Source organism: Callionymus lyra, chromosome 3 (assembly GCF_982586985.1).
Source record: "Callionymus lyra chromosome 3, fCalLyr1.hap1.1, whole genome shotgun sequence".
Lineage (NCBI taxonomy): Eukaryota > Metazoa > Chordata > Actinopteri > Syngnathiformes > Callionymidae > Callionymus > Callionymus lyra.
Window position 1 is genome coordinate 38,025,786 of NC_141820.1, and position 12,912 is coordinate 38,038,697.

Here is a 12,912-nt window from a genome sequence, read left to right on the forward strand (position 1 = left end):
TGATCATAATTATTTTTGCACCAGTTTCTTTTAAGGAGTTTCTTTTCGCAATTTTAAACACAAAAACATATCTCAGAAAGAGTATTCAAAATAAAGTTTTTTTTACCACTCGAAACAAAGGCTTGTATCAAGACTTCAAATTAAATTATTCACAAGTAATAGTAAGTAGATACATAGTAAGTAGTTAATTACTTAAAAAAGAAAACTAGTAACATTTAATTTAAGCCTCAAAACAGACATACAGTGTGATGGAGCTACTACCCAGCTGAGGTTGTGTGGACTCTGACTCAGACACATGAAAGGATTCCTATGACATTAAAAGGATGTGCAAAGTGAACTTACAAGACTCAATTTAATTACTCTGTAAGCTGTTGATTCCAGTGGGAAACTCTGCCCTTTTACTCCCCCAGCTGATACAACTTCCTCCTCTCTGTGCATACAGTGGGCGCTATGTTCAAGTTCACACAGCAGACAGACAGCCTCGCCTCAGGACGTCAGGCATAATTAGCCGAGTTCAACATGACATCAATCACCCCATTCTCTCACAAACGCACAGGTCATCACCCTCTACATGACCTAACATGCTAAACAGACTGCAGTCACAGCCTGTCACTGGGCTCGATGCAGAGAGAGACAGAGTAGTGTGCGAGTTCAAATAAAGAAGCGATTAATGTACACAGGGCCACAAATAAAGATAACCTTTTTATATTCAACTCAAGTAAGCACTTTGTTGCAAACTAAAATAATTAAAAGTCGATTTTCTGACACTATGTTATTGTGTTTCTCTGCAGTATTCTAATGATAATGAAGTGGGGGTTTTCTATTTCAAAGGTCTGAAATTAAGATCTTCAAGACAATGACTTGTTCCTTATACATAACATGTTATAATAACCTTTTCAATCTGATTCAACTGCCACAGACACGGATGAATGTGAACAAAGCATCAGGTTTTTAATAACGCATGCAGTCAAAGTCGGTTGTTGTGTAGAAGTGAAATGACAAAGAATGGTGGTGGTTTGAATTCTTTAAATTTGGTTGTAGCTCCTAATATTTACAGAAAATACTCTGGTGAAGACAGTTGGAGATTATTTAGCAATGAGTAATTGCATTTTGAAAATAATTCATAAAAGATGTTGCTTTTTTTTTATTTGCTGTAATTAACAATCGTATTTCTTTATTTTAAGATATAACTAATTAAGAGGATAACATGTATAGTTCATTGTCCTTAAATTGTTTATCAGACTGTGATACATCCATCTATAAAGTAGTACACCCTGCATAGATATCTCATTTAATTTTGATTCAAGCTTATGAACCATAAAATAAATAAAAAGTACTGTAATAAATGTATGTGAAGTTTTAAATCAGTTGTCTCAGGATGTATAAACAAAAAGAAATAAAGAAGACATAAAGAAACAAATTTTATTTTTTCTGTGAGAAGTTGTTCTTGGGCTACGACAATAGAAACACAGCAAAAATATGACATTCTAAAGAGCAAAATACCTAATTGTCCCCTTAACTATGTAAAGCAGTTCAGGCGTAAGCAGTGTCATTCTATAGTGTTTGGTCATTTTGATGACATTGTGATGAGTGCGTGACATTTCTTGAAAACAGAGTTTGTCATCCTTGAATTTCAACACCCTGTTACAGTATGTGATTAAACAATTTCCCGAAGGAGACCTCCTGATCAATAAAGTTTTACCTTACCTTACCTTATTCTTACCATTACTTTTGTAAACAAGGTAAAGCCTTGTTCATTCATAACTTGAATGAGAACATTTGTAAGATTTTCTTAATATTCTAATTATTCATTAATCGTCTCTAGTGTATTAAGTAGTAAGTAAACAATGCCAAAATGTATTTATTCCAAACTGGTTCGTATCAATGCAACATATTAATTTGTGTTGCTCACAAACAAAATATTTCTGTAAAGTTTTCACATTCCTCAACAAAAACACTTTTTTTTCTGATGACATGACGCAAACTATTTTACTCATTTCACTCCTCCACGCAGCATCTTGCAAGTCCTACAAGCTTAACACTTTTTCATTAAATGGTGGAGTTGAGTTTAAGAACTACTCACAGCGACGCAGGCAGAGACAGACTCACACACTTGTGGACTCCAGAGACCTGCTGCTGCTGAGACACGTCCTGAGGCTTGTTCCAAAAACATCACAGCCCCGACAATTAATTACACCATTTCAAGCAACGAAACCGGACGATGGATCATCCACACAACCCCGTCTTTGAGCTCAAGGACAGTCGGTCAAAACATCTCTTTAACACAAGGGGGCGTCGTCTTCAAGACAGGGTGTGCAGGAACATGCGAATGTTAAGTGTCAGTGACTGAGTGGAGGCACAATGACCTCACTTTTAAGGACAGAGAGCTGAGTGCAACACTTTGCTGGCTTCTGTTATACACAGAAGAATATTGGGGATGATTTATTTCAAGGAAATAAAAAGCTCTTCCGAGAGAAAAGCTGCTTTTCAAAAATTTATCAAACCTCAAGGAAAGCGATGATATTTACTTTTCTACCAGGAATATTGGGTTTCATTCCCAGTAGGCAATATCACTTTTTGCATGCTCATACATAACCCATCCTTTTTCAGCAATGACCCAATTTCCCCCTGGGGATCATTAAAGTTTCATCTTATCTTATCTGCCCCAATCCCTTTCCATTTCTCGATCACCCCTCCTTGCTCACGCCCCTCCATCTTTTGCCTAATTATGTCCCATGAATGAAGTTCATCTTTCATATTGCCAGCAGCTAGAGGTGTCCATTCCTGTCTGTAATCACGGCGACCCAGACAAAACCAAATGTAGACAGTCTGCTTGTGATGCCTGGCAGGTTGACAGACTGTGGCTGATGAAGGCATTTTTGTTATTACTTAGAGAACAGTGAACTCATGGTTCTATTTGTTATTAATGGTTCTTAAATGATGTTTATACATAGACATGTTTTTAACCAAAAGTGGATGACGGTTTAGTGGAAGGCAGAGTCTCTAAATTGAAGCGATCTAACAGTATAGATAATGGAAGGAAACATTGATCAGTCTATGATATTGTTGCTGCTCGGTGCTCGCTTAAATAAACACATAATATAATATATATAAATATATATATATATATGCCGCCCTGAAAGTCCAGCAGCCGCCACTGATTTCCATCAACCATATGTTGAGGCAGATGAACACTTAGAAGTAAAATTGTGCAACACTCTACCTAATGAGATAAAAAAGAAAGAAAAATTGTCAAGGTCTACGAAGACATCTATTCGACACCCAAACTACTCTGGAGAAGTATACATCATGAATTTGGATATAATACATTACCCATAATTTATCAGATGACTCACCATGTGCATTTTACACACAATGCCACATGACAACATTTAGTAAAATGAATAATAAATAAACAAGACCATATGTGGGGGAAAAAAATCAGTTTGGTAAAAATAAAGGTAAGAAGAAGGGGCAGAAATAAAAATCAATAAATAAAATCTTGTAGCTGAAACTTGTTTGATTTAAGTTGAAAATCGTGTGAATACAAATGTAATGTTTTCATTTATAATTTAGTTAACTACAGGTGAAACATTACATTACAGTTGGAAGCTCTACATTACTGTGAGTTGTATGTATGTAGAATAAAATTTTGAATGACACGACAAGTGTACAATAGCTGAAAACCTAATGGAATTAATGCAAAGTATTCAATGAGTGAAGTTTACTCTTGGGGGGAGAAAAAAACATCTACTCATGTTTTTAAACTCCCTGACACTGATATGTTTGTACAAAACTTCAGAGGACACAAAGTCAAGTGGTGAGAGGGAAGTCTGCAGGGCTTTCGTAAGAACTCAGTGGCAGCTCTGGGACACAATCTCTCCAAGGGTTGGGTAAACAAAAAAGCCTGTCTTTTGGTTAGAACAAAGGCCTGTCCTTTGCTTTGGTGCTGGTATTTTATCCTGGTCATAAGCTGCATGTCCAGATGGCTGTATGAGCATTCCCACAAACAACACAGCTGAAAGGCTATGCAAGCAATCGCAAAAAAATAAAGTGAACGGGTGATAAAAGCTAAAAGAGAAGGGTGAAAGAGCTTGCCTTTTTTTCTATTTAAAGGGAGCATAAAAGAACAAAGAGAACAAGCATGTCTTACCAAGATCAGTGTTGGGGCCAGCCAACAACTGTTTAAACTTATCTAGACGGGATGCTTCTCTCTCAGTCATGGCAGGAGTGCCTGATGTGTTTTGGTCAGCCATGCGAGCAACGAGTGGGATGACAGGCGGCCGGTGGGGCAGAGAGCGCTGTCTGTGCAGAGCTGCATGCTCATCTGCATCTGGTGGATGGAAGAAGAGATGAGAGGGGAAAAGGTTAGACAAGCACACAGGCGCAGAAGTGGATGCCGCACGGATCAGTATCTAGACCAGGCATGAACAGACTTTCTTTTCCATTTCCAAGTCAAATGAAAAAAACTTTTGATTAAAACGATATTTGACATGGTGCAGTCAGACATGGGTAAGCTATGAAGAAGTTTCAGGTACCTGAGGTACTTTGTCCTGAAATGTTTCCCTCTATAAATGGTTAATGCATTCGTAATACAGCAAGTTGATTTGGGTTAGGGGGTTAGTGTATATCAACTACATAACATGGTAAGAAGAAAAATGTAACTAATAAACAAACGAAGATTATTTTAAACGCACATTAAAATCGGTAATTTCTATACTTTTACGTTAAATTTCTCCTGCAAATTGGGAAAAGTTACCGTAACTATCCAGGTGATTACTATGGTTGAAATGAACTGTTAGAGCCTCAAAGCTAGACTTTTAATTCTTAACAGATACAAGGATATCTTACAAGGAAGCAAACAAATGTGTACATGCCAAGCACAAAACGGAAAATCCAAAATCCATAATCTTGTGAATAAGTACTTTTGGGCCAGCATGGAAGTTTGTGTACTTGATTATGCCACCATGATCCAAACTGAAAAGCTCTAGTCGAGGCGAGTGGAAGCATATCCAGTCGCTGTTTTCTCTCCACGGTAAGCATTCAATTAAGACGGCAGACAAAAGCAAAATTCCTTTCTTGATTTCGCTCGGAAGACCTCACTATGGGTAGACTAGTGCATTAATCCAGTCTGTCGCTGCACACATGTTCCGCCAGATGTGCTTAAAAAATAAGATAGAATTGGACATCTTACACCACAAAAAGGAAACTTAAGACAAGCTGTTGTGTCAGAACTTCCACACAGAGACAGGAAATGCTCCTACTGCTCAACTAGCTTCTACTCAAAGTACTCTGTATACTCCAACAGGAACTACTGGAATAGTGCCCGCTATTCAATCGGCTGCAATTGCTAAATCTGTTTGCCTTCATTTTATTTGCACTTACAAAATTAGAAAAAGCTTATTAAAGTCAATGGAGATTTTTTAAGTAGAGAAGCAAGTTGTCAAATTTTATTTTATTATCTTGTTTAGAGGGGAGTAAAGGAAAAGTAGTTGAGGTCAGATTCCACAGTTTGCAACTGTGAATTTAAGTGGTCGGGGAAGGAAAACCACTAAGTATAAAGATGGTAGGGGAGTCTCTCAAAAGCAAAATGAAGGTGCCATTTAAATAATTTGGACAAAAAATTACTAAAACATTAGCTATTTGAATTCAAATTTATCAATGAATCACTGCTGTAAGCTCAAACAGGTTATTAAATCGATATGATTAACCAATGTTAATTATTCAAATACATTTAAGAAAACATCTGAACATCGTGTTGTCAAAATGTAGCTATTAAACGCGCAATAAAAATGATTTGACCTTTCAACTCCAGTCATTTGAGCCTTGATCAGTTAAAATGCCAGCAAGAGGAAGAAAGGTTCATCAGCCAACTATAGTAAGTATAGTGTAAACGACTAATGAAAATCCACTGTCTAGCTAAAATGCTTACAATATCAAGTTTTGCACCGTGTCGTTTAGACGGTATAAAAATAGAACATATTTATGAATTGAATAAACTATAAAACTTCACTCTGCTGTGTGTGCTCCTTAGAGTTTGGCCAAATATTTACTGTAACACTTTTAAATGTGTTAATTTAACACTGAACCAGTGGTTCCCATATAAACCCTGGGCAAATTTTGATTTTAACTTTGAGGCAGTTCAATGTACCTTTTCAAATGTGCAGCGTAGACTACATTTAGGCCCAACAAGTAGAGCTGATGTATCTTAAGTTAGAATTTTACCAATTTAAGATTGAAAACAAGTTTCTAAAAGAGGTTTAATGATTCTCAGACCTTTTATATAAATTGTATTGTTTTCTTGTTGCATGTCAATGTGTTTGGTATATAAAGAGTTCAAGTTTAAACAAATGTTTAATCAGCTGATCATATGGCAGACGGCGAATGGTCGATCTAGTTGGGGAAGATAACTGAAGGTAAGAAAAAAACAAGAAAGTATCGTTAAGCTTAATTTTGAGTGTAAGGAAAATTAAATGTTGAGTTTTAAACACAAAATGTAAATATTTATATCCCAATGTGATTTTTCTGAGGCCTGATGTTAGACCTTTGTCTTTGGAAAGCTTTCGAAATAATGGATAGACAAACTCATAATCAAGATCATAAAGGCCAAGCCAATGGTCTGTCTTAATTTAGACAAGTTTTGGAAATTGTAAATGATTTTTTTTGCAAGAAGACCCAAGTTAAATAATGCAGTATTGTATAGAAAACTACAGCAGTTGCATGAAATGAAGGGGTGCGTGTATGACCAAAAATATGTTCTTATGTAATCCATATCTTAACATGACAACACTCGTTACGACTGGGCAGATCAAGAAAGTATAATACGGCCAGACCGTCACAAAGCAGTCTGGCAGATGAAAACGGGGAAAACTCAGAGGAAATTAAAAGGTGAGTCGCTGCTTCATGCTGATGCAAAAGCAGAAAGTGTGACTAAGGTGCTTTGACAGCACTCTTGTGAGGCTGTGATTCTAAAAACTGAAATGAAGTGACTTCCAGAAACACTTGCCATCTACAGATTTCCCAGATTGAACAAAATTTCTAAATGATTTCAATATTGATATATAAATTTACTTAACATACTTAATGTAACATACTTAACAAAGTAGGATCTGTGACATTCAAAACTTTCAGTTATTAGCAAACAAAAAACTATTTTTGAGTAGATTTAAATGTATTTATTGAATTCCAATATATCAATGAATCATTATATATTTTCTCAAATGGGGGCAAAGGTCAAATGACACATGGATATAAGCTGTTAAAAAGGGTTTAAGTTGGAGTAGAACATTTCTTCACACATCCACTATCGGGTTCAGGCTAACATGTCATTATTTAATATTTCACATGATGATTGCTGATTGCTTCCCTTTTGGCAGTTTTCACAATACGCGTATTTGTTGTGCTTCCCTACCAATTCCATGTAGACCAAGGATCTTATAAAAAAAAAAATTTAGAACAACAAAGTTTGGCCTTAAACGGGCTAATGCATGAAATAAAGTGCTAAAAAATTAGACGCTGTTGCCACATACTTGCGTCAAAAGGTATTGTTGTGATAAAAGATACCGTTTCTGGTTTTAGTGTACTACTTACTTCAATTCATCTCTCAGTACTCAGAACAGGCTTTAACTGATTTTCGCCAATTTTATTTTTACTAATAACTCACACCCACACAAAAAAGTCCCTATTAATTATTATTGATCACACAAATATATTGAATGACAACAATAAAACCTGCCAGCTACTCCAAGGGCATTGTGTGACCCCAAGGTTACATACTTCTGAAATAACTTAATATACATTATTATGGATGATAAATTATATTCCGCTAAAACAAGGAAGTAAAAACAACATCAAACATAATGAGATCGTTATTGTATGAAAAATCCATTTTGAACAGGCCCATGGGCTACGCCTTTGATGTCTGTGGGCATCCCGTTGGAGACCTCTGAGTATTTATGCATTAAGTTATAAAATATCCTACACTCTTGAACACGTTATTATAACATCAAAGCCATGCTGCATCATGTTTATTCTAAATGACACTGCTAACATGACAACAGCGCATATCAGTGCTGATAAATCAGCCGCTCGATTAGTGCAGCCCTAATAGTAAATTGAGATAAACTTTCCCAAAAAAGTGTTATTGCTACTTTACTGACTTTGAAAGCCCTGGAATCTGTTTCCTCCTTCATTTTGTTTATCATTAAGCAGAAAGGAATGAAAACGATACTGACAATAACATGAATGGACAAAGATTAGTTTAAAAAAAAGTGTTAGCATTACATTACAGCCAGAGTGACAAAATACATGGACTATCAACTATAGTAAGGTCTGGATTAAGGTCGTGAAACATTAAAGTTCTGGTGGGCCCTTTCATTTCCCGGCACTTCCAGCTACAGTTTGAACTTCTAGAGTAGAAAACTTTTTAAGACAGTGAGAAATGGTGTTCACTAACCTTTCGGTGACCCAATTGGAGCTTCGCTGTGGGATTTGACCATACGGCCATCAGCGTAAGGGCTGCTCTGGGAGGCAAATGACACCTCAGTGCTGGGGATGGTTCCCTCACCAACTCGATCTTCCTCATCTTCATCATCCTCTTCCTCATCTTCTGCTTCATTTTCCATTACATCCTGTTGTTTCTGTTCCAGTTCTATGCTGTCGTCCAGTCGCTGCCTCTCCTGCTGTTTGCTGTGGTTTTCAATCACCTGGACAGGTGACAGAACAAACACTTGAGTCAGAAATGGGTCTGAGGTGGGTACTGATCTGGGTTGTGAACAAAGCTGAAGATTGATGGAAAGTGACTTTTTGCCTTAACCACTTTATGAAATTAAGATCAAAGAACAGTCTTCCTAATGTGTAGTGAAAGCATGTTGGGTATTTAGAGTAGATTATTATAATATTCTTTATATTTTACGGTGAGAAGATGCAGGCACTTTCTTTATGAAAAATAACCATTCACTGATGTAGTGGTCACCTTGTTAGCCGTTTCCATGACAACCTCTATATTCAGGTTCTGTGCGGCCATGGCCAGCAAGTCATCGTCATCATCACCGACATCCCAGGCGTCACTTGTGATGCTCTCAAATTCCTGGAAGGTGGTGGCTTTCTTTGGCTTGCCGGGTGTCGACGGTGATGCTCGTTGTCCTGCTTTGATCAGGCTAGAGGTGAGAGACCGGTGTAAGAGGTAAAGCAGGTTTTATAGTTTCTTTCAGATTCAGTTCAGATTCAGTTTATTTAAAACGGCAATGTGCAGTTACATTAAAAAGATGGCTGCACCAGATTTAGCACAATGTTACTTTCCATCTGTAGTCCTTAGATCTGCACTGATATACCATATACCATATATACCACCATATTCTAGTGCAGGGGTTACCGACGTGGTTTCCTCACCCCAAGATAGCAAATGGGTCTCTTCAAAAATATTTGACATCAAATAATAATCTTATTATGTTTGTTTTTTTGCATTGATTATCATTGATGAAACAATAATTATGATTATGATTAGTGTATTAGATGAATATGATGCATCACCCATAATAATGCATGTTAGAAGTAAGAACAAAGCTGAGGGTCAGACGGTGCCAATAGAGTATCTCGCAGTTTCAAAAAGGTTGATGACATGGTATGGATGATAATGGATGAATGCAATTAAAAACCATGCTCTATTTTTATAACTATTATCATTATAAACACCTCCCGAGACAAACAACAAGGAAAGACAACTGTCATATCTTCAAGTATGAATTCACATTATGTATTCCTGTTAATTAGTAAAAATGTTATAATATGACAGATGTGCAAGTCTGCACCACATAGCCTAATCCAAAGAAAAGTTAGCCATACTGTGTGCGGCCTAATTAGCCATCAGTTCTGTTCCACTGCATTTTCCTTTATGTGATCAAAAGAACAATAGTATTCAGTGTTCTCATTTCAGTGGGCTGCATTACATGAAGAATGAGCAACAGAAGGGAAAAATAAACCAAAATATAACACTACAGTTAAAAGAAGTGGAAAATTAAATTCAAGCCTCAGAGGAAATGTGAATGATTAAACAAGCGTCAGAAGAAAGAGAAGGGATTACTGAGGGAAATGGGCTCTGTGTTGTTCTTTTTTTAATCTTTTTTTTATCTGCCGTGAATGTTTAAAGCTAGATTCAAACAAAGAGACAGCTCCTGTCAAATAAATGCTCTCAGAAAGTAAGAGAAAGAAAACAAATAATCAAACCAGTTACTCCAAACTCTCACGCCTCAAACTGGTTTGACTGCCAGGATGTATTTTTTATTGCACGATAGCACAACTATTGGGGATACCAGGAATGTTTTTACCAGTTTAACATAATCTGTGTAGGTGGAGAAAGCAGATGGTTTCCTTGTTACTAGTAAGCAAGTTTATTGCATCATTTATTTACTAATAAATTAAAAACCACTAAATGTTAGACTGCGTACAATGCACCTTGCTGCTTATTGGTTACATCCAAAAAATAATTTGGAAGCAAGGCCATACATGAAGGTGCAGTAGAAGGTGGAGTTTTATATAACATTTTCTAAACAGAGAATTTTACCCAGAAAATGTACAACCTTGTCATTATAAAGGAATGTGGAGGAAAAAAGTTACTATTAGAGGCACATGGATCGATATTGTTTCCATTCCATGTTTACGAAGTTTTAAAAAAGCAATCATTATTTACTGTGCTGCCAGACCCGAGGTTGTGGTCTCACAGTTGGTTACTTCTTTGTACATACAATGTAGATAAATACAAAGAAGATAAGCCCCGTTTGGGAGGCACATTCTAAAAATAGCATCATCCACATCCACATTTAAATCTAATGTTAAAATATTAGAATGGATCGTTTGCACTGAAAATATAGCAAATGTGCTCCCTGATAATCGATTATTGGATCTCATAAAACACATGTTGTTAATAACATTTTGTGTAAATCATTGTGAAGAATCATCAATAACATGTTAGCAGTTCCCTAACATTGTTGCGAGAGGTTTCTTAACATTGTATTATTACAAGTAGTTTTATCATTATCGCCATTATAATTGAGGGAAATTGCTGCATGTAGTTTGTTTTTGTTGGTTTTAAAGAGGTTGGAGTCTCTTAAGTGTTTTACATTTCTCCTTTTTTTGACATAATCTGTCACAGGTGACACTTTTGGGTAAAATGGCTTAGTTTAATGAGGCTCAGTTTCAAACTGCAAAAACTACAACAACAAATCGGAGCCATTTTTGCAAACCAACACTGTCACCAATGAGTCACTTTTGAAAAGGTTCAATGGCGAGTATTCTTATAAATACTGGTATAAAAAAAGTATTATTATGTTAAAACAGCATCTGATCATGTTACAACTATTTTTGAAGGTCTCAGGAAGAAACAGCAACACCTGATGGCACATCACATGACAGGCAACAGTCTGTCCATGTGTAAACATCCAGACACAACTTTAAAAAAAATCGTTCTTTCACTTACTTGGCATGAAGGAGTGGGTCAAAAGGCGGATGTTGAGCTCCATAAACATGCTGAATGCTGAGGAAGTAGAGGAGAGGATGTAAACGAATGAGCTAACTCAGTCGCCCCACGCTAGGCTCACGATAAACATGTTAAAAGAGATGAACTATTGATGTATGTGTTGACACTGAAGGCTACTGAATGTAAACCGAAAGCAGTCCGGTGCTATTTAATTTTATTTTAACTGCTTCAGTTTAACTACCGGGTTAGCTGCTGCTATCAGTCCTTAGAACTAAGGTAGACAGCAGCCAGTGCTTCTACGATGACAGGTGGAGAACATGTATTAACCAGGGATGTTTAAATGACGTAATAGTGAGGAGTAAAGATAATTAGCTCCAATATTGAAGTGAATTACAGTAGCTATGCTAATGTAGCCAGCAGAAGGGAACACGTCACTCACCTGCCAGGAACCTTCGATGTGTTTCTCTTCCAGAACTGTTTCTTATTTCCGTCACTCGACATGTTTTCCCAGTCCTGGAGAAGCACCCGGGCTCTGTCGTTGAATGAAAAAAGTGGTGTTTTCGTTTATTTACACCAGGCTGCCTCCAGAAAACTCAGACAGCATCCATGTTGCTAACTGCCTCGTCGGTTAGCAAGAGTGGCTGTGATTGGCTGACACATGAGTTCGGCATGTTCAGCCAATCAGAAGTGAGAATATTGGCATAGGAAGCCAGTGACGTCACATGTTTTAGTTGACAGCAGAGATATTCAAATATAAGGTCCCATTTATTGTGTCAGTTTGATTCATTTAAACAAGAAATTAAGAAAAAAAAAAAGTCGTTTGCCAAACATTAGATGTATAGGCTGTTTAATCGTTGATTTATTATTTTAATTTATTTTATTTGAGACTCAACTTGTCTGATTAAAACGTTTATTGCTATTTTTGTATGTCATCTTATGTTTAAATCAAAGGAAGGTAGTTTAAAAATGTTTGTCAAAGACATAGGTAGAACTGCTATGGCCTCAATTGCTTTTCAACCAACAGAAATGTAAATTTCTGCCATTAACCGCTTCTCTCTTCTGGAATAAGTCCTGTGTTTAACAAAACAGATTGTAAGAGAGGGGTGTGGTAGTGGTAGTAACATATCAATATAGAATGTCCTACTCAAAACTTTCCTCCATCTCCCCTATTTTACGTCTTCTATCGTATTATTCTATTCAGGTTCAAGTTCAATTTTTTTTGTTGTCAAATATACATGTATGCAAGACATGCTGTTGAAATTCTAGTCCTCTCAGACCCAAGATGCAAAACATGAAGTAGACAGTTGAAAGGACATTAAATAACACATCCAAAAAATAAAATAAAAGTAATAATAATAATAATAATAAACAAAATGAAATAAATAATCAACAATAGTTAAATAATTAACTAATAAACAGAATATCAACAAAATTAATAA

General features: G+C 36.4%; 1 protein-coding gene across 3 annotated transcripts in view; it reads right to left on the reverse strand.

Moving 5' to 3' along the window:
- Nucleotides 1-12,096, reverse strand: part of tbc1d22a (TBC1 domain family, member 22a) — a 126,141-nt gene extending 114,045 nt beyond the window's left edge. For all 3 annotated transcript variants that reach the window (XM_087787833.1, XM_087787834.1, XM_087787832.1), the window contains exons 1-5: nucleotides 11,913-12,096; nucleotides 11,474-11,530; nucleotides 8,975-9,158; nucleotides 8,456-8,705; nucleotides 4,154-4,333 (exon numbers count right to left, since the gene is read on the reverse strand). In XM_087787833.1, coding sequence (XP_087643959.1) covers nucleotides 4,154-4,333; nucleotides 8,456-8,705; nucleotides 8,975-9,158; nucleotides 11,474-11,530; nucleotides 11,913-11,974 — 733 coding nt within the window. In that variant the 5' untranslated portion in view covers nucleotides 11,975-12,096. The remainder of the gene's footprint in view (nucleotides 1-4,153; nucleotides 4,334-8,455; nucleotides 8,706-8,974; nucleotides 9,159-11,473; nucleotides 11,531-11,912) is intronic.
- Nucleotides 12,097-12,912: the final 816 nt, after the last annotated feature.